A 27,490-nucleotide genomic window follows, 5' to 3' on the forward strand; every position below is an offset into this window, starting at 1 on the left:
CCATACGGAGCATGTCCTTTAATTCTCGGTGGAACCCTGCTGGATCTTTGTCATGACAGGGAATTAATTTTTTCATCTCTAAGAGTTCCATCTTTGTAATCGGAGTGTAAACAAACACTCGTTGCATTTCACCATCTGTTGTCCTAACTGGGTGTACTTCTCGTAACGGATTCTGTCATTCTATGTAAAACGGTTTACTTTCTGGAGGTGAGACATGAACAAAATGCGGGTTCAAAAACATACTATATTTGTGGCGCTGTTCTAAAATAACACTAATTAAATCGGTACCTAAACCTTTCCATCTATACTGGAGTAACTCGTTCAGGACATCGTGTAACGGACCTGGATCAGAATGTTGACCCTCATACAATGTAATGAGGTGCTGGATCATATACATACCCACCAGTCGCTGCTCGGCTGGGGGCAATTTCAGGAACATTTGTGCCACTATTTCGTCTGGAAAAGTGGTAGAATCAGTAATCCATCGGACTGCTGATCGGGCTAGTTCTTGTTCATGCATAGTACTTAACTCACTGTAACCGATTCGTGATTTCAGAATGTGATCGGTAGCTTGAAATACTTGTTCCAGAGAACCTTGTTCTGGTGCTGGATGATGTAAAACTGACTTGTGTTCTAGACGCAAATGGCGATCTGGAAATCTAGATTTTCCTACATACGCTATTCTAGTGGGATTCTCGTCCTCTACCTCTTCAGTAGAGTCATTTTCTTTCTCGCTTACTTGTGCTGCTTTACGTTGTTCGTGTAACTTTAGTATTTCCTTACGAATTTTCTTGTACATACTCTCTATACTACTGATAGTCTTGTGTTTACCCTCGGCTATATTATCACTCCACCTTGTCAGGATTTTCATTTCGGCCGGATCTTTAGTCGGGTAATCTTGTTCTCTTATTAGACAATTAATCAGAAACTTTAATATCATGAGCTGGATCTCAGCTTTCCTTTGAGACATGGCTTCGCCAATACTTTCTGGATCATCCCCTGTACGGATGAAATGATATATTCTGTCTAGATCTCCTTTCATATCTGGTAGGGTGTCTAAATACCCGGTCACCCGTCTTACACGGATGGAATATATTACTGTACTATCATCACCTGCAACTGGATCATAGCGGCATTCAGTGAGAGCTCGTCGGATTTCTGCAACGGACTTAAATTTGGGCGTACGCTGTAACGCACATTCATGTAACTCGGCCAACGTTCTACGTTGGTGCGGTGGCGGGGTACCAGGAGGACCTCCTCCTGCGGCCCCTAAACTGGAATCGTCGACTGATACTCTTCGTACTAGCGCGGCGGGAAATTGTAAGGGAAGGCTGGACCGGGGGTACCGTAGCAGGTACTGCAAAAGGTGCCCCGGTGTCTGGGGGAGCAGGAATTGCATTATTTACAGGGACTGGCGGAACAGGATTCGCATATTCTGGGACTGTGTCGTCCAAATAGGACGAGATGAAAATATCAGCTGCGGTCGGTTTGTGACGTAGCTTGGTCGGAACTAGTGGTGGCGGAAAATTACTGGATGCCTCCGGGGTTGCTTTTGGCAAGCCCTCGGCAAGAAGAGGATACATACCCTTAATAAGGGCATGCCTCTGTCTGTCTGACTGCTCTGTTTTAACTCGTTCACCTATCTCGATTAGTTCCCTTTCTTGGGCTCGTTCTAAGGATTCTCTACTTAGTTCTGACTTTCTGATTTCTTTTTCGGTTCTTTTATGAGATTCTTTGCGCCATAACTCGATGGCATCTTTCTGTGACTGTCTGGCTTTCTTCTTCCATAATGCTTCTTCTACTCTCATGATGCACTCGGCATCCCATGTGCCTGATACAGGCCATCTATACTTTTCTTCTAACTGTTTGGTATACTCTACCCATAAGTCTAGATATAATATGGCACTTATGCCATGCTTCTGATACATAAAATGACCTGGACTGTCCCTAGGCGGGACAGGAACTGCTTCTTCTAACAGACCTTTTCTAGTTCTTAACTGACGTAGTCTGGAAAATAACGGCATGACTGAACTGTTAATCTAGACACAATACAATACACAATGAACACGATAATTACTCCACATTCATACCACGACATTAAAATACATGAAGAACATTTAAAATATCAGTTCGAACAGAATACTACCTGGAATACTGAAAACAGAATACATGAATTTCTCGAGAACAGAACTGACTAGAACAGAAACTAGATGCACTGCTGAAACAGTACGAAACTTACCGGTCTCATAAAGAGACACGTCAGGACCCGCATCCACCGAAGTGGACACTTCGTTTTGGGTCTGTGTACCACCAACCCACGGACCAGAGTCAATTAGATTGACCCTGTCTAGATACTACCCCAGCAATGGTACTCATCGGGCAGCAAGAACGGAAGGCCTCGGACTGGACTGGACTGCTTCGACGCCGGACGGACGAACTTCGGACTTCTGTTACGGGTGGGCCTCCGGATACCTCGGACCTTGGACTCTCGGCTTGGGCTCTGGTCGGGACTCGCCGCGTTCCTCCACCGCCTCGTCTGGATGCTGGACCGCCACCTCCGTCTCCTCCGTGGGCCTGAGGGATACCCGAAGCAGAAATATCTGCACGTGCACGGTATGGTTCCGTCACGGCTGCAGAGGGTCAGGGGGCCGGCGTGGCTTCACCGGCGCGTGGGGAAAGGGCAAGTCCCTATTCGGGCGCCATTATGTGGTATATAAATAAATAATACCGGATCTAGGTTTTACTGGACATAGCAATAACAGATAGCTCAATAAATAAGAGTCAAGATTCGAGGTAGTAGGAGTTTGCAGGTTTAATACAGCATAAAGGACAGGAACAGGACAACCTGCACGGGAACAGGATGGACAGCGCTGCCGGGGGCAGGATCAGAATCGGCGCAACATTTAATAACAGTGCACAAATATATATACCAAAACAGTTACATTACAATGAATTACAGTAGGCGGAGCAGTGGGTGTGGTCAATAGCAGTCGCGAAAGATAAGGGTGAAAATGGGTGTAACAGGGGCGTATACATAGACATGTGATGCAAACGTAACAGAATATGTCATAAATGGGGCGGAAACATGGAGGGGGCTACCTAAGGAGCCGGGACCTCTAACCTAATGGTGCGCGCAAACTGACAATGACGTGTTACTAGGAGAAGCTGGGGGCTATGAACTCTGTGCTAGGAGCAGAGACTGAAGTCTGGAGAGTCAGGGCGACATGTACCTAAACAGTATCTAGTATCTGATGTTTAGAGAACATGTTGATAGAATCCAAAAGTTATCGGGGTAACGGCTAACAGACTCTAAGACTGGAGCATGCATTATTCTACATGTAGTGCGTGATGAAGAATATTAAATGACCATTAAATGCAGTATTTCTCTTACATGGAGACGTAAAGGCTAGACAATGACGGAAACTATTGATGCGATTCAGTAGCTTAGGAATGCAGAGAAGGAGGGCTGGACTGATAACTAGAATCATAACATACTCTTGGCAGACTCAGAGGCAGAGCCAGGCTGAGCCGGGCACTGTGAGGCAGGAAGTAAGTGAAGGGTCGAGGATACAGGTGGGGGCTGTATCGCTCCTCAGCGAGGACTCAGAAGACAGGAGCTGAATCTGGTGTCCGGGCCCTTTTGAGGCCTAGAAACGGGGACTTTACAATAAAATAACGTGCACACTGAGAAACGTGGCAACGTAACTTTACATAGGCCTGATACTCGTAGTATTCACAAGAACTGGGAACTGACATACTAATGATGGACACAACTGTAATTGCGTCTTTAATCAAACATGGGGAATACATATGCATATTTAATCATGCACACATAACATAAGATGGAGGACACGTAGGGACACAGAACATGGCAAAATTTACTTTTCCACACCTTCATCGGAGCGGTTCTGGATTCAACACGGTTTCGGGTTTATCCTCCGGAACAGCGAGTCCGGGATGTTCAGTCTGTTTACGATCTTCCAGACGCTATCCCGGGTTTTGGTCAGGATGACCCTCCGGCTCCTGGGCCTGATGGCCTCCTGCATACTACTAGTGCAACATGCCAGATGGCATAGGCAGGCTCTATAGTGGGACCTGAATTTCCAGTGGGCACAGCATCAGGGCAACCTGTTCGATCACGTCCAGATCTCGGAAGGCACTGCACGACAATTTCAGTGGTGGATCACGAATTGCGATTGGGTCAATGGCAGATCCCTCTCCCTTCCCCAACTGGAGCACACAGTGGTGACGGATGCGTCCCTCCTAGGATGGGGAGGCCACTTGGGAGAGGCGGAGATCAGAGGCTTCTGGTCTCCAGCGGAGTCCCGACTCCATATCAACCTTTTGGAGCTTAGGGTGATCCGACTTGCACTGAAGGCATTCCTTCCCTCTGTCCAGGGAAATGTGGTGCAGGTGTTCACGGACAACACCACCGCCATGTGGTACTGCAACAAACAGGGCGGGGTGGGGTCCTGGACTCTTTGTAGGGAGTCTCTGTGATTCTGGACATGACTGGAACATCAAAGCATTTCCTTGGTGGTTCAACACATGACAGGTTCTCTAAACGGCAGGGCGGACAAACTCAGCCGCCGGTACTTGATGGATCACTTATGGCGTCTGAACTCGGACGTAGCGCAAGGTCTCTTCCTGCAGCGGGGAGAGCCTCGGTTAGATCTATTTGCGACCGAAGAGAACATGCAATGTCATCAGTTCTGTGCGTTGGAATTTCCAAGGCGGCATTCGCTCAGCTACGCTTTTCGTCGCGGGTGGAGTTGAGGTCTATTGGTCGCCTTTCCGCTTATACCACTTCTGCCCAGAGTGCTGGAGAAGATTCGGCGTGACCGGGCCCAACTCATTTTGGTGACTCCGGACTGGGCACGAAGGTACTGGTAGCCTGAGCTACTCAACATGGATCCCACTGCCTCTTCAAGAGGATCTTCTGTCGCAGCAGCAAGGGGCGGTCCTCCACCCAAACTTGCCCAACCTCCACCTCCATACGTGGAGATTGAGCGGCGACAGTTGACCGCTTTCGATCTTCCTCCTGAAGTCTGTGATGTCATTCTGGTAGTCAGGCGTCCCTCCACAAAAACAGTATACGCTTGCAGGTGGAATAAGTTTGTGGCATGGTGCACAGCAAAGTCTGTGGATTCCCTTTCTGCTCCTCTTTCCGAAGTTCTTTTGTTCCTTCTTTCTTTGGCCCAGCAGGGCTCTGCTCTGGGCACTATCAAGGGTTATCTTTCTGCCATCTCTGTCTTTCTACGGCTTCCAGATCAGCCTTCTCTTATTAAGTCCCCGGTTGTTAACCGGTTGTTAACCGTTTTCTGAAAGGCCTTACGCACACTTTTCCTCATGTGCCGTTCATCATGTCTCAATGGGACTTAAATATTGTCTTGACATTTCTCATGTGCGCCCCTTCATAACTGTCCCTTACGTCTTCATACTCTCAATACGGCTTTCCTGGTAGCTATCACCTCTGCCAGAAGAGTGAGTTAGCTCCAGGCTCTTTCTTCCAAACCTCCTTTCTTTTCCGTTCATCCGGACGAGGTGGTTTTGAGGACCCGTCCTTCTGTCTTGCCAAAGGTTGTCATGCCCTTCAACATCGGGCAGACCTTCACTTTGCCCACCTTCTTTCCGCCTCCGCATCCTTCAAAAGAGCAAGAGAGGCTCCACCTTCTGGACCCAAAACAAGCGCTTTAGTTTTATCTGAAGTGCATACAACAGTTCCGGGTGGATGACCAGCTCTTTGTTGGCTATGTGGGTGCCAAAAAAGGTCGGCCGTGCACAAACGAACCATCTCTCAGTGGGTCATTCTCTGTATCAAGGCCTGTTACTCGTTGGCTATGAAGGAGCCTCCTGTGGGGCCGCGTGCCCATTCCACCAGGGCAACTGCAGCAACTACTGCCTTGGGACGCGGCGTTTCCTTGCAGGACATTTGTCAGGCAGCTATGTGGGCCTCGCTGCACACTTTTAACAAACGTTACTGCCTTGACAGTCAAGTTCGGAGAGACAGCTTCTTTGGCCGTTCTGTTCTCCGTGACTTTCTGGTGTAATCTTATTCGCAGACCCACCACCGGGGTTGGTATTGCTGGGGTATCTATTCTAAGGTAAGGAATCTATCACTAATGTGTCTCTTTCAGATGCACAAGTTACTACTTGTGTAACAATATATCTGTAAGAGACATTAGTTGGTGATAGATTCCTCACCGCCCCACCCATCCTTCCCGTTCTGCGACCTGATTACTAGGGTTAAGGACATCCCTTTCAGGGCCCTAGTTTCATGGCACCAGTGGTCAGTTTCTTGCATGGCTCTGCGTTCCTGACGCGGAAAGTCGTGTACAGAACTAACGTCAGCGAGCATGGGTAACGCCTAAGTAGTGTCCGTGACGTAATCTCAGCGCATACGACGCCAGCGATGAACGGGGAGCCGCACACGCTACCTACTGACGTGCAGGGGTACTGCTAGCAAAACTTTCCGGATCCAGTCTGACGCCTGGGAATATTCTAAGGTAAGGAATCTATCACTAACTAATGTCTCTTACAGATATATCGTTACACAAGTAGTAACTTGTGCTTTTTGTATTCACCTTTCTCGACACCCATCTCTTGGGCAGTGAAATAATCTTGCTTCATCTGGTCATCACCACCACCATGATTTTTCTGCTTGACCCTGGTGAAGACCTATTTGTCTGCCTTCTTTTCCAATTCTCGGAGAGCGGTCAAATCAGAGTACACCAGGTACTGGTGCAGTTGCTCATTTTGACAATAAAGGATGTGCTCCCTCATCACTAAATTGTACATTCCCTTATAGTCATATACATTACTTCCATGAAGCCAGCCTTCCAGGGCCTTAATAGTACTGTCTACAAACTTAACCCAGTCTAGGGTGTGTGCCTTCTGTATGTCCCTAAACGTAACCCTGTATTCCTCAGTGCTTAAACTAAACCCATCCATGAGGGCACTCTTCAAGAAAGAGTAGTCTGCATCTTCCTCCCTGACAGTGAGAAATTTGTCTCCACCTTTATTAGAAAAGTAAAGCCATAGGATAGCTGCCCACTGCCCTTGAGGGACATTCTGAACTTTACAGGCCCTCTATACAGCAGCAATCCATGTATGGATATCGTCCCCCCTCCTGGTAAGGAGGGACTATCATGCTCAGGTTCCTAGTATCAAAGGAAGTCTCCCTGACCCTAGGTTCACTATTATGCATTGTTATTATGGATTTATAGAGCGCATGGCTACCCTAAGGCTTCCCAGCACTAAGAGACGTGTAGCTGGTAGAAATCGGACAGATCTTAAAGGTATTGGTTGAACAGCCATGTTTTAATTGCCATGCGAACTCTAGTTCTTTGTATCTTTCGATGTTCCAGTGGTAACGGGTTCCAAAGTTTAGGGGCAAGGTGGGAGAAGGATCTTCCTCCCCATCTCTCCCTCCTGGCTTTGTTGAGTTTAGAAGTTCCTCCGCACTTGAGCGTAAGTGCCTGTTAGGAATGTACAGAGATACTAGACTCATGATTTTTCTGGGTCACCTATTATGTCGGGCTCTGTGGGTGATGACCAGAATCTTGAATTTTATTCTGACCTCTAGTGGGAGCCAATATAGCCCTTTCTGATAGATACATCTGCCAGTGGATTCCTCACCTTGTGAATATCCCCATGTGTCAGCAACATTCGGAAATTCTTTTTGTAGCTTCGCGCCGACGTGGACGACGTCACATAGGCACTCCATTGCGCGCGACTCCGCTGACGTCACCGACACCATAATAAGCCCACGCCGGCGTGATGACATCAGTTCCCTTTTTTCTGCGTCGACGACGCTAACGGTTTTCAAGGGATCGTCTTTAGCTGTATAGTAACTTTGTTACTTTGTATTTCTACTGGTGTTTTCTTTGTCTTCTGTTGTGATGTCTACGAAGAAGACTGGATTTAAAGCGTGCGGAGAATGCGGCAAGATGTCTATCACTGATCCACACGACTGCTGCGTTTGTTGCTTGATCTCCAATCATGACGTCGAAGATTGTCCTTCTTGTAAGGAGATGACTCCGAAGGCACTCCGGGAGAGGTAGACAAAACTCCTCGTAGCGAAATTGAAGAACAAAAAGGATAAAAAGAGTTCGAGGTCACGAACTCGGCGTTCGAGGTCTCGTTCGAGGTCGCACTCGGAGTCGTCTTCGGCACATGCTTTGAGGTCTTCGAGGAAGAAGCATAAAAAGAGGAGTCATGAATCTCGCCATCACTCTGAGAAAGACTCGAGTTCAAGGCCGAAGTCACAGTTACTTCGAAAGGAGGCGGTGGCCTAGGCTTCGGAAGAACAGGTCTCCGAGGGTGAGGCTTCGCGTGCGGATTCGCCTGTGTCACCGAAGCAGTTGCCGAATCCTTTTCCGAATCCATCCCATCCTTCGGGTCAAGAAGATGAAGATGAAGGTGGCGAAGAAGATGAAGGAGAGGGCGAGGCTTTGTTGCCTGCGGGTTCGTCGACCCGGGTGCACCAGCCTGAGGTGGAGGCCGAGGTCGAGAGGACTCCGCTCCCTCAAGAGCATCCTGGGGGCTTTTATCCAGCCTTTCCGGCTCCAGGTCAGGATCCTACCCAGTTCCTGAATGCCATGTATGGAGTTTACTTCAGGGCAATGTACCCCTCTGGTGCACCGGTTGGTCCCACGGGTCCATTAGCATTTAATCTGGGCATCCCCCAGGCTTATGCTCCTGCGCCTTTTATGCCTTTCATGCCGGCTCCAGCTCCGCATTGGCATTTTCCGGCGCCGCCGAAGCCTTCGACTCCTCAGCCTTTGACGCCGAATCCATCTACGCCGATACCCTCGACTCAGGTGCCGAATCCAGTTCGTCCTCGGGTTAGGCTGCCTCTTCCGACTTTGAGTTCGGCGTCGGCTCCAGCTCCGGTGGAGTTGGTCCCGGATCCGTCGACTTTGTTTATGAAGGAGAGGTCGAGGCGTGAAGCACAGAGGCTTCTGGAAGAGGAGAGGTATCGTGATGAGAATTTGGAGGAAGGTGAACTGCAGGATTCGGAGGATCCTTTTGATGACCTTAGAGAGGCTAGTGGTCTTGAACTGTCTCCTGAGTGGGATTTGGCCTCTGTATCTGCTGTACCTTCCAAGGATATAATACCTTATCACGTTGTTATTAAGAAGGCTGCAGACTTGTTGAACATTACTCTGCCTACTGCTGAATACTAGTCTAACATTCTAACTGAGGTCCTTCACTCTCCTTCTTCTGTAATTGAACCAATGCTCCCATTTAATGATGCTTTGGCTGAGCCTATTTATGAGGTTTGTAAAAAGCCTCTGACAGCTCCTGCTGTTTCAAGGGCGGTTGCTAGAAGATATAGAGTAGCACCTGGTGACCCGGACTTTTTGTCAACGCACCCTCTACCAGAGTTTGGTAGTGCAAGCTGCCTGCTCAAAGAAGGATATGGGTGCTTTTCCGCCGGTTCCTGGGGAAAAGGAAGCAAGGAAGCAAGACCAGGCGGCAAAGAAAATCTTTTCCTCAGCCAGCATGGCGCTTAAGTCTACAAATGCAAGTTGCCTGATGGATTTGCTGGCTGCAAGAAGAGGAAGGCGGTGCACAAGGGCACGCTCTCGAGATGGATTATCCTCTGCATTAAGATCTGCTACGCCCTGGCAGGTAAGGACCCTCCAGAGGGTATAAGAGCTCATTCCACTAGAGCAAAGTCTTCTACATCTGCTTTGTCTAGGGGTGTGCCTGTAGAGCTGCAACTTGGGCTTCCCTCCACACTTTCGCGAAGCATTTCTGCTTGGATACCGAGGTGAGGAGGGACGGCCACTTTGCGTGCTCTGTCCTCCATGACTTTCTGGTATAGGAGAGTGGAGACCCTCCTCCGGGAGTAGGGACTGCTGTGGGACTCTATTCACAAGGTGAGGAATCCACTCGCAGATGTATCTATCAGAAGAACAAGTTACTTACCTTTGGTAAAGCTTTTTCTGGTAGATACAATATCTGCCTGTGGATTCCTCACTGACCCACCCGCCTCCCCGTTGTCCACTCTTCTATGCCTGAGTTACTGTAATGTATATTTTTTTACTGTCAAAGGAAATGTTTATTGCATTTTGTTTTCCTGCGTTGGCTTCACACTGTGTGTGTTATCTTGACATTGTGTACTGTGTATACTGTGTATATATCTGCTGTCATCGGTCCGTCCGTATGCCTCGAAGGCACGGAAAAAAGGGCGGAACTGATGTCATCACGCTGGCGTTGGCCTATTATGGTGTCGGTGACGTCAGCGGAGTCGCGCGCGATGCCGTGCCTCTGTGACGTCGTCCACGTCGGCGTGAAGCTACAAAAAGAATTTCCGAATGTTGCTGACGCAAGGGGATATTCACAAGGTGAGGAATCCACAGGTAGATACTGTATCTACCAGAAAAAGCGTTACCGAAGGTAAGAAACGAGTTCTTTAGGGGCTTTTTTACCGACTCCCGCATGGGAACATTGCACAGCAGCCTTGCAGCTGCGTTGTGGACCACCTGCACTCTGTGGGTCACATATATTGGTGCCCCCAGGAATAATGAGTCCCATAATCTAACCGCGAGGTGACCAGCGAATGGACTACTGTCTTCCTAAGTTGTGTAGGGATCCTATCTAGGATTTTTTAGAGACTTTTAAGTAGTCCAAAACGGGTAGCTGCGACTTTCTTAGCCTGTGTCACCATGGAAAGATCTTTTTCTAGTCAGAAGCCTAGATTCTTAATTATTTCTTTGGGAATAGGTGGACTGCCTAGGCAAGTGGGCCAGCCTATGGAGATCCTAGGTATTTCATTACTCCTGAGGATCAGTAACTCTGTCTTGTCCCTGTTTAATTTTAGACAGCCTTTTGTCATCTATTCCTTTACTTTTTCCATACAAAAAGATAATCTCTCTGCGTCCTCCCTGTTTTTTGGGTCCGGGGAGATAACCAGCTGAGTGTCGTCAGCATAGGAAGTCATAGAAATGTCAAACTCCAGGACAATCTTGTGAGAAGTTGGCCTGATATGTGATGTCCATTATTTTAGTGGGCACCCTGTACCAGTCCAAACAACCCTTATGGTGATGGTTGTAAAGTCAACCTTATAGACCAGCTATCCTAGTGGTAGCATGGACAAAGCAGTCTTAGGCTAAAACTTCAGAGAGCATGTGAAGCCAGCTGTTTTACCATATGTAACCCCTTGAATACCAAATGAAAGGACACCACACAGGTTAGATATGAAATATATATATGTATTCATTACTAACAGAACCCCTCTGAACTCTTTATGAGGTCAGAGGCCAAAGTAAATAACAAGTTACTCAATTATCATACAATAAGTTGCACAAAATACAGTCGTGCCCTAGGGGCGTTGCAAACCATATATTAAAATAGTGGTATAAGAACCACGTCACGAACAGGGAGTAGGCCTAGGGCCTAGGGAATCGCTGGGGCTACACTGAGCTAACGAGAGTTAGGAAGCAGGAGGCCCACGGGATGCGTGTGCAGTGTCTAAACACACACACGGGTTCTCATAGGAATACAATGGGAACGTAAAAGTTAGAAACTAGTTGATTTAGGACACTTCCGGATGAACTAGGAGAAAGCTACTAAAAACAAGGACACTTGGATAGTCAATACCCACAGGAGCACCGGAGTACTCCCGTTACCTCACGGGTGCATAGGTGTCAAGTTGTGTCGAGTTTCGTCGCTGAATCCTATGGAGACCTGTAAAAAGATGCTGCAGGCGACCAGGAGGAAGATGTCAGGTTGGATCCAAGGGTGGATCGAGGGTGAAGAGTACCTGAAAGCAGAGGGGACAGAGTCTGGGTCACTAGCCAATGACCAGGAAGGAACCAGGCGATGTCGGGTGCGATCAGGTGAAGATGCGAAGCTTGTCTCTGCAGCCACGTGGACCAGGAGGCGTCGGCGACGACCAGGAGCTGGATGTAGACTTTCCCACGAAGGCTCTCGCTGTCGGCGGTGTCGGCTTCCGGATCGGAGTCAACAGGCCTTGGCAAATGCAACCCACGCAAAAATCGAAGATGGGCTTCTGTTCAGACAAGCAAGGTCTGGGGGGCTTCTCCTTTTCAGGGAAGCAGGAGCAAGCCTGGAGAAACCAGGCAAGCGGTGCAAATTCAAAGGTTCATCCTCACAGAGGCCACTAGCCAACGGGCAAGTGACCGGACAGACGTGCCGAGCACAAAAGTGCCAGTAGGCCCCACGCGGCACTCGATGAGTGTGGAGGGCTGTGCGTCGGTGCAAAAGGTGCTCGGGGCTGGGGCTTCTCAATCCCCAATGCACTACTTCGAGGGTGCCTCAGAAGCTGCACAAGTAGCAATGAGCAGGTTTTTCAAGATGTCCGGTCCCACGTCTCTCGTCGCCTCCACGGGTCTCAGCTTTGCTGTGGATCGGGGTCAAAGAAGTCTGGAAGTCCAGTTCTTGTCGGGCTCTGTGCTCGGGCTCCGGCGGGAGCGTCGACAAAGCAAACCGCAGATCGCTTGATGGTGCCTGTTTGCACAGGGTGATCACTCCTTGACCGCAAGGGAGATTCTTCAGTTTTCTAGTTGCAGTAAAATGTCGAAGGTCCAGAGTTTCGTTTCAAGTTTCAGTTCAGGATAAATTTCAAGTCTCTTGACTCCGCTCCTACCTTCATACTAATCAAAGGGGCTGGATTACCTGCTAGGTCCCTCCTATGGGTGGGACCAGGGAAGGAGGTGGTTACACCCCTTTCCCTTTGTCCAGTTTCGCGCCAGAGCTCGGGCTGGAGTGCCCCAGCAACTGGTTTCAACCGGACTATGCATGGAGCACCTTGTGTGCCCCAGGCAGGGTCTCATTTCATTCAGCCCTCCCTGCCCCAATACACTAAGGCCTGTCTAGGGTGGTGCTAGCACCTCCCAAGGCAGCAAATCTATTGTCCAAGCCTCCCTCGCTGGAAGGACTGCCAGCAGCAGGAGGCCAGACTTGTGTCTGTGGCAGCAGCATCCATTTTGTGATGCTGAGGCTCTGGTTAACTTTAACCGGGATTAACAGGAGCAACATGTCTTCTCCCTCTAGAAGGGTGGAATGCTACCCCCGTTGCCAGAACTGGCGAGGGGGTAGTATTCCAAAGCGTATGACACCTTACACGACATGTTTTGATAAAGCCAAACCAAAGTTAGCAATAACCGCGAGGATTATATTGCACTTAAGAGTATATGTGTTGTTATGTAAATGTTTTTGAGCTTGTAAAGCGCACTGCTACCCGTCCATAGGTCTCCTGGCGCTGTATAACTCTGGGGAACCCGTCCTGGCTTTCCTTGTGGGATGGTCCCTTGCTGGGAGTCCCCAAGGTGGAGCCAGGCATCCCCGGAATTGGTGGGGCCGTTGTGGAGATTAGGCAAGCTAATGCCCAGAGTTGCCGAGTGGAAGCCCTGATTAGAGTAAGCACCGAAACGAGAATTATCGAGTCCGCTGACCAAGATCCACGATCCATATGGTATGGCTATATCATAGAACCGCTATAAGGACATGGTTCTGAAAGCTGCAGACAGGCTCAGCTCATGCTAGAGCACCATCTCACATAAAACCAAGCACTCTGCCTTCAGGATTGTTAAGTCCTGCCATAGGAGTGACTTATTGGTGCATATGTGTCTATATATAAGGTTAGATATAGGAATACTATATCTAAGCAAGGGGTGATTACACGACCTTGCCCCAGCTGAGTGATCAGCCAGTTGTGTCAATTTGGATGGCCAGCCAGGGGTGGCATAATTCATGTTGCAGCCCCTGGTAGGCCTTGGATGCACTTATGCCCTGGGTACCTGTGGTACACTATACAGGGGCTCACAAGGTGACCCAATATCCAATTGGAGATGTACCTAAAGTACATGGAGTCCATTTTACAGTGAGAGCAGATAGCCTGGGGCCCTGATTAGCAGGATCCCAGGCCAACTAAGTCAAAAACCAGCTAAACACTAGGCAAAAAGTTGGGGGTAACCATAGTCAGATATCCATCCTCCTACAAATCTTAGCAAGTGGTTCCATGTAGACATTAAATAGCGTGGGGCTTAATGAGTAACCCTGTGGTACCCCACGTCTTGATGACATAGTTTTGGAAAGAGTAGTGTTCTCCAGTACTTGAAATGTTCTGTCCTCCAGGAATGATGTCAACCACTTGAGCATAGTTCCTTGCACCCCTATGTCTGAGAGCTTTCTACATAATATATAATGGTCTACCGTATCGAAGGCGGCATCTTCTGAGTTCCTCCACCACCACCAACAACAGAGCAGACTCTGTGCTGTGTTGTTCCCTGAAACCCACCTGAGTGGGGTGTAGGCATTTGTTATTTTCTAGGAATTCCGACAGTGATCTGTTGACATGCTTTTCCAATAGCTTGCCCGCAAACGGCATCAAGGATTTGGGGTGGTAATTACATAGTTGTGGTGTATCTGCGTTGGCTTTTTTCAACAGAGGTTTAATAATCGCATGTCTCCAGGGACTGGTTCATGGCCCTCATTAAGGTAGGAAGAACGACAGGTGTTAAAGGTTTGAGGATATGCGGTGGGACTGGATCTAAAGGCGGGCAGACTCCTCCTGGTCATGCTCAGAAGTGGGGTCATTAGGGTTAGCCACCCCTGACCCTTCTACATGAGGCCCATCCATACCAAAGTCATCCTGCCCTTCTGGCCTATCAGGATTCTAAAGGTCATACTGCAGAAGCATCTCTAGCAGTTGCTCTTTGTAGGAGAGTAGGGTCTGCTTCCTATTGTTATCCCCCACTTTTTGCTGTGTTTCACTGGTTTTTCGACTTTAGTCTGGCTGTGGCCCTGCTAATCAGGACCACAGCCTAGCTGTTCTCTCTCTAAATTGATAACATGTACCTTAGGTACATACCAGATTGGTTACGGAGTTACCTTGTGAGCCCCTAGTATATGGTACCTTAGGTACCAAGAGCATAGGTACCCCAGAGGCCTACCTGGGGCTGAAGCATGTATTATGCCACCCCTGGGAAGCCTTCCAAAATGGCACCACAGGTCTGCACTTGCAGCCTGGGTAAGGTGGTGTAAGCATCCCTTACTGAGTTATAGTATACCTATAACTACCTATACATGTAGACACATATTAACCTTTAAGTCACTCCTAAGGCAGACCTTGACAATCCTGAAGGCAGAGTGCTTGGTTTTGTGTGAGAGGGTGCCCTAGCATGAGCTGAGCCCCTCTGCAGCTTTCGGAAATCCTTCCTTATAGCTGTTCTATGATAAAGCCATATCCTATACTCTTAAGTGCATTATAATCCTCGTGATTAATGCTAACTTCGCTTTGGCTTTATCAAAACATGTCATGTTTGGTGTCAAACACTTTGGAATACTACCCCTCCCCCCCGCCAGTTCTGGCGGCGGGGGTAGCATTCCACCCTTCTAGAGGGAGAAGACATGTACACACTGGTATACCCGGTAATAGATTAAAAGAGCCTCAGCATCACAAAATGGATGCTGCTGCCACAGACACGAGTCTGACCTCCTGCTGCTGGATGAACCTCCGGCAGGAGAGGCCTGGATAATAGGTTTCCTGTCCAGGGAGGTGCCAGCACCTCCCCAGACAGGCTTTAGTGTATTGGAGCAGGCTGGGTTGCATTCAGTGAATGCTTTTCGGACACTGCCTGGGGCACACAAGGTGCTCCATGCATTTCCCAGTTCAAACCGGTTGCTGGGGCACTCAGCCCCAGCTCTGGCGCGAAACTGAACAAAGGGGTGGAGTGTAACCCCCCCTCTCCAGGTTCTCCCATAAGTGGGACCTTAGAGTTAGTCCATCCCCTTAACTTAGAATAAGTATAGGAACCCAGTCCCTAGGACTTTAGATTACCCTGGACGAAACTCTGAAGCAGATATCTTGGTCCTTCGACATTCCATATCGACTGGAAGAGGGAAGAAATCTCCCTTGGGGTCAAGGAGTGACTCCTCTGTTCAAACAGGCACCTAAGAGCATCTTGCCGGTCTCCATTTTTGAGGCTCCCGCCGGATCCCGAAGAATTTGCGACACTTGACACCTACTTCCAGACATCTCTGAGGCCGACACGAGATCCCAGCAAAGCTGAGACCCCCAGCCGTCACAAGAGACGTGGGGCCGGAACTCCTGGACATCCTGCAATTTTGTAACTGCACCTACTTCCCGAAGTTTCCCAAAGCTGTGCATTGGGCTATTTGTTGCCCTTGCCCCGAGCACCTTCTGCACCGAAGCTGAGAGGCCTGCACTCCACGAGTGTCCTGCGAGTCCACTTTCTTCACCGCAGCTTGAGGCTCCTTCGCGATCCCTAGTCCCTTGGCTAGTGGGTCCCCACGAAGGACAATCCTTTGTTTCTTGAGCTTTCCTGGTTGCTCCAGACGTGCCCTGACTAACCTCCAAAGGGTGAGTCCCTCAGTCCTTGCTGGTCTGCACCGAAGCCAATCTTGTCTTCTTGCGTGGGTGCTGTTGCCAAGGTTTGTTGGGTCCAATCCGGATTCAGTCAATCAATTAATCAATCATAGCATTTGTAAAGCATACTACATACCCGTGAGGGTCTCAAGGCGCTGGGGGATAGGGGGGGGGGCTGGAGGGATGCTGCTACTGTTCGAAGAGCCAGGTCTTGAGAAGTCTGATTCTGACGCTGCAGCACTCGACATCCTACGTGGGACAGCTTGAATCCAGCTCCTGGTAGTCGTCGACTCCTCCTGGTCCTCGTGGCTGAAGAATCAAGCTTCCCCTACTTCACTTGAAAGCACCCGACATCGGCTGGCATCTTCCTGTCGCCATCCTAGTAACTGGCTAGTGACCCAGACTCTGTCCCCTCTGCTTTCAGGTTCTTCAGATCTAAAATCCACCCTTGGATCCACCCAAACACTTTTCCTCTGGTCGCCTGCAGCACTTCTTCGCAGCTCTCCATTGGAATGGAGGACGAAACCCGACACCAAAAGACACCTATGCTCCCAGCTTCCCTGGGTGAGGTAACACGAGTACTCCGGTGCTCCCGTGGGTCTTGACTCTCGAAGTTTCTAAGTCTAAAGGGGTTCCATCGTAGTTCACTCCGAAGTGTCCTTAATCTTTAAAATTGTAACTTGATTTTCCTCCATAGAAGTCAGTGGGGATTTGCGTCTGTGTTTAGACACTGCACGCGTCCCCCGTGGGTCTCCTGCGTCCCTACCTTGGGTGGTTCCTGGTTGCCCCAGCAGTTCTACAGGCCCTAGGCCTCACTTTTATCCCTCACGTGGTTCTTATACCATTTTTAGGTCGAGGACTCCGTCGCACAGCGTAAGCAGTGTGGGCGGAGCCCGAAGATTTAATGTTTCTTAGAGGGGCTTGGAACCCGCCCCTCTTCTCCATTGGCTGGCCTAGTAAATGCTGGCCAGCCATTGGAGGAGAGGGGCGTCACTCGGTTCAAACCCCGTCTTTTTCGGATTCGGGGGCGTTTTTTTAAGCTTCTTTCTTGTTTTCTTTCTCTCCTCTTCCCATTGGCTGGAATTTTACCTTCCAGCCAATGGGAAGAGGAGAGAACGAAAACCACGCCCCCGAATCGTAATATGTCGGCGCTTTGCTGAAGCCATTTCAGCCCGATCGCCGCCGGAAGAAGTCGTCCTCAGGTGAGTGCTTGTTTTAGAACTCTCCCACTTTTCTCTTTAAAAATGTGGGCAAGCATGATTGTTAAATTACATTTCAAATAAACTGTTTTACTATCCTCCCATGAGATAGGGTAAAAAAACAAGTCTCCGCATTTTTTCACAAACATCTGATGATTTGCACTATATCGGACCGTTATGCACTGTACTGAGAATGCATTCATGTGAGGCTACGTCTTGGTTAAGGGTTATTCCTCTAATGATGACGGGGCAGCAAACTGCTGGCGACACACAGGCTGGCAGTGGTGCGGTGAAGAAACATAACAGTCCTAGACCACATTTCCCCTTCCGATCACCTGCTCTACTCTGTTCGGTTTTGCAGACACTACCATGGTTCAACAAGTAAACAGTTACCGCCTTACTGGGAACCTATAAACAGTTTAACTGCCGTCCTTCCGTGACACACCGCAACAATTGACTAGTTTAAAATGACTGCTCCGTTTACTATTATTAGTCTTCTGACCGCAGCGCTGTGTTAATTGGTCGCATGCTGCAACCAGTGAGTCGGCTGGGAATTACGCATGCACTCTATCAGATTTGGTTGACGGGAAACTAGAAGCTGATTTGTCGTTTTCAGGTAAAATACTTTCAATATAGTTCATCTTAATGTAGTTATTGCAAGAAACTATGAAGAACTGTGGCAGGGGAACTTGCTGAAAGGGAGCACTAGGGAAACTTTAATAGTAGGGAAGCTACGTCAGTGTGCTTAAAGGGGCGGGGTGAAGGGCAGGCATCTCTGTTATCTAGTATAGCGAGAGTAGGGGTGAAGGGTAGGTTCGCTCTCTGGTGTTTGGAGTGGAGCTGGGAATGGGGTACAAGTGCTGGCACCCCTCGTTTCAAGAGGGGGGCGGGCAGTTCCCGCTACCACTCCAGACAAGGCAACATCTTGGTCCCTCGTTGAAGGAAAACAGCAAGCACCTCGCTGAGTCTGTTTGTTTCCTGTATTCTGCTCGTCAACCATGCACGCTGGCATATGAGGGCACTCCAGTGGTGCCTCCCCAGGCAGTGGTTTCAACACAAGGGAGATCTCAGGTAGTCGATCAGGATCTCCAGAGACACTGCAGCGGATTTGTCTTGGTGGAGCTTGGAGAGCAATCTGTCTCAAGGGAAGCCTTTCCCACCTTCCTCCATCGGTGACCACTGTGATTACCAAAGCCTCCACTCTAGGGTGGGGAGCTCATCTGGTGGATCTGGAGATCAAGGGTCTTCGGTCTCCGGAATAAAGATTGCTTCATATCAATCTTCTAGAATTGCAGGCGATACTTTTGGCGCTCAAGACCTTTCTCCCTTCCCTTCGCGGTCAGTCGGTTCAAGTGCTGACGGACAACACTACCGCGATGTGGTACGTCAACAAGCAGAGAGGAGTAGGGTCGCATTGTCTCTGCAGAGAGGCTCTGCGTCTCTGGTCCTGTGTTCAGGACCATCAGATTTGTCTGATGGCAAATCATGTGGCCGGAGTTCTGAACGTGTGTGCAGACAGTCTGTCGGCAGTTCTCCGCCGACCACGAGTGGAGGCTTCATCCTGAGGTGGTTCGACATGTCTTTCGGACGTGGGGAAACCCTGGGTGGACCTGTTTGCCACTCACGAGAATGCTCACTGCTTGTCATTCTGCAGTCTCCAGTATCCGATGCAGGGAGCTTTGGGGGACGCGTTTCAGTTGGGTTGGAGCTCACAACTCCTTTACGCTTTTCCTCCCATACCCTTGATTCCTCGGGTTCTGAGGAAGATTCACCAAGACCGGACCCAAGTCGCCTCGGATTGGCCAAGAAGGGTGTGGTACACAGATCTACTTCACCTCTCGTCGCACCCTCCGCTCTGTCTCCCTCTCAGGGCAGACCTCCTCTCGCTGTCGCAGGGGCAGGTTCTACACCTCCACCTCCAGAGCTTACACCTTCATGCCTGGAGTTTGAACGGGGCAACCTGAATTCTTTTTCTCTCCCGCCTGACATGGTGGACGTTATTTTATCAGCCAGGCAACACTCCACCAAGTCTATCTATTCCTACAGGTGGTCCAAATTTGTCAAATGGTGTGGGGAGAAATCTACTGACCCTTTGAGAGCTTGTTTGTCCAACATCCTTCAGTTTGCTCTCTCTCTAGCCCAGCAGGACGGCGTTCATTTGCTTGCCGGATCAGCCGTCCTTGTTCAAGTCGATTGTGTTAAGGTTCATTAAGGGCCTTACTAACAAGTTTCCGCCCACTCCCTTTATTGTGCCTCAATGGGACTTGAATCTTGTCTTAACCTACTTGATGGGTTCTCCCTTTGAGCCCTTGGACAAGTGTCCGTGGAGACTGTTGTCCTTTAAGACCGTTTTTCTTGTAGCCATTACCTCGGCAACGAGGGTAAGTGAGCTTCAAGCTCTGAGTTCGAAACGCCTTTCTTGACCATCCTTCCTGAAAGGATGTTACTCAGGGCCAGGGCTGCGTTTCTGCCTAAGGTGGTAACTCCCTTCCATTTAGGGCAGTCCATTACCCTTCCTACCTTCTATCCTCTCCCTCACCCTTCCAAGGAGGAGGAGCGGCTTCACCGTCTGGACCCTAAAAGGGCGTTGACTTTTTACCTCGATAGGACTAAATACTTTCTTGTGGATGACCGGCTCTTCGTGGGCTTCATTGGTCGCATGAAAGGCAGAGTGATGCACAAGCGCACCTTTTCTAGATGGATTATCTTGTGTATCAAGATCTGTTACTCTTTGGCCGGTAAGGATTCTACCAGAGCAAAGTCTTCTACATCTGCTTTATCTAGGGGTGTTTCTGTGGAAGGCATTTGTAGAGCGGCAACTTGGGCCTCCCTCCACACTTTCGCAAAGCATTACTGCTTAGATTCCGAGGTGAGGAGGGACGGTCGCTTTGCGCGTTCTGTCCTACAGGACTTTTTGGTATAGAAGGGTTAACACCCTCCTCCGGGAGTGGGGACTGCTGTGGGACTCTATTCGCAAGGTGAGGAATACACTAGCAGTTGTATCCATCAGAAGAACAAGTTACTTAACTTCGGTAACTCTTTTTCTGGTAGATACAGTATCTGCCTGTGGATTCCTCACTGACCCACCCACCTCCCCGTTGTCCACCCTTGTATACCTGCAATGGTGATAATTAATATCTGTTACTTTCAAAGGAACTGTATTCTTTTTGCTTTACGGTATTGATTTCGCACTGTGTGTGTTGGTTTGAAGACTGTGTACTGTGTATACTATATATGTTTATGGCGGTCCGACGTGTGCCTCGAAGGCACGAAAAAAAGGGCGGAACTGACGTCATCACGCCGATGAGGCTCTCTTATGTCTCCGGTGATGTCAGCGGAGCCGCGAGCGGAGCCATGCTATTGTGAAGTCGTCCTCGTCTGCGTGGAGAGCTACGAAAAATTTCCGAATGCTGCTGGCACAGGGGATATTCACAAGGTGAGGAATCCACAGGCAGATACTGTATCCACCAGAAAAAGCGTTACCGAAGGTAATTAACTTGTTCTTCACAGACAACACCTCCGCCATGTGGTACTGCAACAAACAGAGCGGGGTGGGGTCGTGGACCCTATGTCAGGAAGCTCTGCTCCTCTGGACATGTCTGGAACATCAGGGCATTTCCCTAGTGGTTCAACACCTTGCAGGTTCACTGAATGCCAGGGCGGACTAACTCAGCCGCAGGTGCATGATGGATCACGAATGGCGTCTTCACTCGGACGTTGCGCAATGTCTCTTTCAGCAGTGGGGAGATCCTTGGTTCGATCTATTCGCCACCAAAGTGAATGCGTGATGTCATCAGTTCTGCGCATTGGAATTTCCAAGGCGGCACTCGCTCGGAGACGCTTTTCGTCGCAAGTGGAGCTGCAGTCTGTTGTACGCCTTTCCGCCTATACCATTTCTGCCCAGAGTGCTGAAGAAGATCAGCCGTGACCGAGCCCAAGTCATCCGTGTGGCTCCGGACTGGGCACGAAGATACTGGTATCCAGAGCTACTCAGCATGTTTCTCGATCTCCCGATTCGTCTGCCTCTTCAGGGGAACCTTCTGTTGCAGCAGCAGGGGATGGTCCTCCACCCGAACCTGTACAGTCTCCACCTACATGCGTGGAGATTGAGCGGGGACAGTTGAGGCCATTTGACTTGCCTCCTGAAGTCTGTGATGTGATTCTGGCAGCCAGGCGTCCCTCCGCAAAATCAGTAATCTCCTGCAGGTGGAACAAATTTGTGGCATGGTGCACAGCAAAGGCTGTGGATCCCCTTTCTGCCCCCCTTTCAGAGGTTCTCCTCTTTCTTCTTTCTCTTGCCCAGCAGGGCTCTGCTCTGGGCACTATCAAAGGCTACCTCTCTGCCATCTCAGCCTTCTTAAGGCTTCCTGATCAGCCTTCTCTTTTCAAATCCCCTGTTGTAAATAGATTCGTGAAGGGCATCACTCACATGTTTCCTCCTGTTCCTTTTGTGATGCCTCTGTGGGACTTGAACCTTTTTCTGACTTATTTGATGTGCGCTCCTTTCGAGCCACTTTACAATTGCCCTCTTCGTCTTCTAACTCTTCAGACTGCATTCCTGGTTGCCATCACCTCTGCCAGGAGAGTGAGTGAGCTCCAGGCTCTATCTTCTCAACCTCCTTTCCTCTCTGTCCATCCGGACAAAGTTGTCTTGAGAACGCGTCCCTCTTTCCTGCCCAAAGTAGTCACAGCCTTCCACATCGGGCAGTCCATCACCTTGCCCACCTTCTTTCCGCCTCCGCATCCCTCGAAAGAGGAAGAGAGGCTCCACCGTCTGGACCCAAAACGTGCGGTCTCAATCTATCTGGACTGCACATGCCAGTTCCGGGTGGACGACCATCTCTTTGTTGGTTACGTGGGCGCTAAGAAGGGACGGGCGGTGCACAAACGGACCATTTCTCGATAGGTCGTTTTGTGCATCAAGGCTTGTTATTCACTGGCTAAAAAGGAGCCTCCTGTGGGGCTGCATGCCCATTCCACTCGGGCCACAGCGGCTACTACTGCCCTGGGTCGGGGAGTCCCCTTGTAGGACATCTGTCAGGCAGCTACGTGGGCCTCGCTGCACACGTTTGCTAGACACTACTGCCTGGACAGCCAAGTCTGGCTTTTTCGGCCGTTCTGTCCTCCAGGACTTTCTGGTGTGATTATTGGTTCGCAGACCCTCCACTGGGGTTGGTATTGCTGGGGTATCTATTTTAAGGTAAGGAATCTAACACTAACCAGTTTCTTTCAGATGCACAAGTTACTTACCTTTGGTAACGATATATCTGTAAGAAACAGTAGTTAGTGTTAGATTCCTTACCGCCCAACCCATCCTCCCCGTTCTGCGAACCTACATCTAGGGTTATGGTACATCCCTTTGAGGGCCCTAGTTTTATGGCACCAGTGTCGGTTTTTATCATGGCTCTGCGTTCCTGGTGCAGAAAAGCTGTGTATAAGAACTGACTTCAGCGCGCGAGGGCGGGGTCTAGGTACTCCGGCGACATCATCCCTGCGCCAACGACGACGGACGCGAAGCTGCAGACGACGCCTACTGACGCGCAGGGGTACTGCTACGCAAAACTTTCCGGATCCAGTCTGACTCCTGGGGATATTCTTGGGTAAGGAATCTAACACTAACTACTGTTTCTTACAGATATATCGTTACCGAAGGTAAGTAACTTGTGCGTCGCAGCAGCAGTGGACCGTCCTCCACCCGATCCTGTCCAGTCTCCACCTCTTTGCGTGGAGATTGAGTGGCGGCAATTGATTCCTTTCGACTTGCCTCCTGAACTCTGTGATGTCATTCTGGCAGCAATGCGTCCCTCCACTAAGTTGGTTTACTCCTGCAGGTTGAACAAATGTGTTGCATGGTGCACAGCAAAGGCTGTGGATCCCTTTTCTGCCCCTCTTTCAGAAGTCCTAATGTTCCTTCTTTCTTTGGCCTAGCAGGGCTCTGCTCTGGACACTATTACGGGCTACCTTTCTGCTATTTCGGCCTTTCTGAGGCTCCCTGATCAGCCCTCTCTTTTCAAGTCCCCTGTTGTAAATAGATTCCTCAAAGGCATTACTCCTCTTTTCCCTCCGATTCCCTTCGTAATGCCACAGTGGGACTTGAACCTGGTTCTCACATATTTAATGTGCGCTCCCTTTGAGCCTCTTCACAACTGTCCTCTTTGTCTGCTGACGTTGAAGACTGCTTTCCTGGTTGCCATCACCTCTGCCAGGAGAGTAAGTGAGCTCCAGGCTCTTTCTTGTAAACCTCCTTTTCTGTCTGTCCATCCAGACAAGGTTGTGCTCAGAACACGTCCATCCTTTCTGACAAAGGTTGTCACTGCCTTTCACATTGGACAGACCATCACTTTGCCCACCTTCTTTCTGCCCTCGCATCCTTCCAGAGAGGCTCCACAATGTTGACCCAAAACGTGCGCTCTCATTTTACCTGAATCACACACAACAGTTCCGGGTGGATGACCAGCTCTTTGTTGGCTACATAGGTGCCAAAAAATGTCAGGCCGTACACAAGCGGACTATCTCCAGATGCGTTGTCTTGTGTATAAAAGCCTGTTATTCTCTGGCGAAGAAGGAGCCTCCGGTGGGGCTGGGCGCCCATTCCACCAGGGCGACGGCTGCTACTACAGCATTGGGACGTGGTGTCCCCTTACAAGACATCTGTCAAGCAGCTACGTGGGCCTCGTTGCACACTTTTACAAAGCATTACTGCCTGGACAACCAAGTCCGAAGAGACAGCTTCTTTGGCCGTTCTATTCTCCGGTACTTCTTGGTGTGATCTTGGTTTGCAGGCCCACCACAAGGGTTGGTATTGCTGGGGTATCTATTCTAAAGTAAGGAATCTATCACTATGTGTTTATGTCAGAAGAACAAGTTACTTACCTTCGATAACAATATATCTGTAAGAAACATTAGTTAGTGATGGATTCCTTACCGCCCAACCCATCCTCCCTTTTCTGTGAACTGATTTCTTGGGTTAAGGTCATCCCTTTCAGGGCCCTAGTTTCAATGCATCAGTGGTCAGTATCTTGCATGGCTCTGTATTTCTGGTGCAGAAAGTCGTGTACAGAACTGACGTCAGCACGCGAGGGCGGCGTCTAAGTAGCTGCCGCAACGTCATCTCGACAACCACGACGCCAGTGACGAACGTGGAGCCTCACGACGCCACCTTCTGACGCGCAGTGGTACTGATGACAAAAACTTTCCGGATCCAGTCTGACACCTGGGGTAATTTTAAGGTAAGAAATCTATCACTAACTAATGTTTCTTACAGATATATTGTTACCGAAGGTAAGTAACTTGGTCGTTATTACCTCTGTATTAGTTGGAGCTATTATGGCAACGTCAAATCCAATCCTAGGCTCTTTTTATTGGCAGTCAAGTTTGTCCTCCTTGGAAAATGAGTTCCCCGAATTTGTTAATCTGAAACAAACTTCAGTGTGCATTCTTTTAAGGATTATTTTTCCTAAATTGAATAAAATAACTTTTTGTAAGAACTGTATTACAGTGTGTCTCATTGTATTGATCCACAGTTGCCTTGAAATAACTAATTTACATATTTCGTAACTCAAAATTGAATTTTCTCAAAATGTCTGTTAAAGAAAAATTGTTCATAACATTTTCAAGTGTAGATTTTATTTAACACAGTTTGTTCTTTCAGACTGCAGTGCGCCATGAATCCTGCAATGGTTTGTACAAGTTATCACTCTCATGTCTTGATGGGGGAGATTCAATAAATCGATCTTTTCTGCTGCTGGCAGCATCGACCTTGTTGAAGTTTCTTCCTGATGCTCAAGCTCTAAAACCTGCTAGGGTAAGGTTCTCTCTTGTTGTGGTAAATGTTGCTGGTGTTAAATGGTTGATTTATTAGGAGTATTGAAATGTACCCCATGCACTTGTATATACAGCAGAAGCAACATAATTAACCATTTAAGCCCACTGTTGGGAACAATATTAGTTCTTAAAGGCTGTGAAGCCCTTTAACAGCTGTTAAAGCTTGATGCTGAAGGGCGGAAAAGGCTATTAGATTATTCCATACACTGGGGATAGAATGTTATAAATTAAAAAAGTAGAAACAGAAAGGCAAACATCGGAATGTTGGACCAAAGGGTCTGTATTAGCCCTTATTGGGTTTGAGTCACTCCATTGATTTAATTGGAGCTCACAGCATTCCAGTATTCTAACATCCTAAAAAAACAAATGCTAAAATATGACTGATCAAGAAAGGGCATGTACAGATTTGGATTATATATTTGGGTATGTGTGTTTGCTATATTAGTGAGAGGTTTTGATGTGCCTAGATGTGTTGGCAAAATGGTATGTGTTGATTGCTGAAGTTAAATCACTTTCAACTTCAGACGTTGGTAACTGTAGCATCTACTGAACAGGGAAAGAACGTTTTTATAAAAGTTTGAGATGAGTAAACACTGGTAACTTTTTTATGTAGATTATATTACCTTTTAAACACTTATAAATGTTGGTTTGATTAATCTTTATAAAACTTTCAATAGGAGCATGTGTGCATGCAGTTTTGATCATATATAGTTTTGTGCAGGTTATTACTAGTGCGGAAGTTGCATTTGTCAGGAAGTCTTGGGACATTATAGTATAATAAATGCAGCACAGAATGAGAACAAACATAACATGAAGACAAAGCTTAAGCCAAGAGATGGTGATGTCTTTTTTTGGTTTGTTGTGAATGGTCTCGTATTTTGGAAGAAATCCTATGAAAATGATTGTACAAAGTACACATGACAGTGTATTTGTTGGGTTCTCAAACCAAAGTTTTAATCTTGGTTGCCATCTCATTATCTATCAGGAGAACCTGGCATACAAGTCATGGGTGCCTGGTAGGTCCAAGGTGAGCCATGCTTGGGAGTAGGGATCTTGGGCATGGCTGAAATTTGGGCACTGGAAGCAAAGGCACTAGTAACTCAGTGTGGCTTTGGATCATTACTTGTGACTATTAGACACAGCTTTAGGCCATTCCCTTTGGGTACTAGAAGTTCGGAAGGAGACAATGGAACAGAGCTTGATCATCAAGTAAAGCAAATACAGGATAATGTGGTCAGCCTAAGGATATGCTCAGCCAAAAACCAAAGACAATAAAAAAAAAAATGTTATGGCTGGCTAGTAAAATGATAAATTAATGTATCGTATTTAGAAAAATCAAAATGTCCTTCCCTCAGTAGCTACTGAGAACGAAATCTGATAGACTACTAGCCGCAGATTTCTTAACGTAGAATTATCCCCAGACGTGAGACTGGATCTGGAAATGTTTTGCCACAGCATCCCTGCGCGCCGGGGGGACTGCATCACGCGCATCCCCCCAGGCGTTGTCCGCGTTCGTGATGTCAGCGAGGTCACATAAGTCCCACCCCGGCGCGCCTACGTCAGTTTATTGCTTTTCTGTGTGCAACGCGGATCCGGCTTGTGCTCCGGGCCTGTTTAGGCCTTTACCTTTCGCTGTTGTGTTTGTTTGTGGGAACAGTGTGCGGATGCCTTCGGGCTTTAAGACGTGCTCGTCTTGTGGACGCTTGATATTGGCGACAAACCTTCACCTCATTTGCATGGGGTGCTTGGGGGAACATCACGACTCCTCTGATTGCGAGGCCTGCCATCAGTTGAAGCCGAAGTCGCGGCGGGAGCGCCTGATGAAACTTCTATTGGCTCGCATGTCCAGATTGGCTTCATCACCTCGATTAGCTTCTGCGCAAGGTTTTCGAAGCCGCCGTCGTCCTTCTCATCCTCATCCCTCTCCTAAGCCGCAGGAGCGGCGCTCACCAGTAGCTAAGTGTCGCAGTTTGTCCCCGAGGGCTGGTTTCCGGCCTGTGGAGGGCGTGGGCTCTCCGCGGGTGATGCGGCCCCACATATTATCCCCCTATACACCGTTTCCCGGTGAGGGGGCGTCGAGAACCCAGATGGAGACATATGGGCG

General features: G+C 48.8%; 1 protein-coding gene across 2 annotated transcripts in view; it reads left to right on the forward strand.

Annotated features, from left to right (window-relative positions):
* The window catches only part of USP34 (ubiquitin specific peptidase 34), a 2,681,755-nt gene that overhangs the window by 956,721 nt on the left and 1,697,544 nt on the right, over positions 1-27,490 (forward strand). For both annotated transcript variants that reach the window (XM_078649291.1, XM_078649292.1), the window contains exon 37: positions 25,214-25,366. In XM_078649291.1, coding sequence (XP_078505417.1) covers positions 25,214-25,366 — 153 coding nt within the window. The remainder of the gene's footprint in view (positions 1-25,213; positions 25,367-27,490) is intronic.

The sequence above is a fragment of the Lissotriton helveticus genome, chromosome 6 (genome assembly GCF_964261635.1).
Source record: "Lissotriton helveticus chromosome 6, aLisHel1.1, whole genome shotgun sequence".
In the NCBI taxonomy this organism is placed as follows: Eukaryota; Metazoa; Chordata; class Amphibia; order Caudata; family Salamandridae; genus Lissotriton; species Lissotriton helveticus.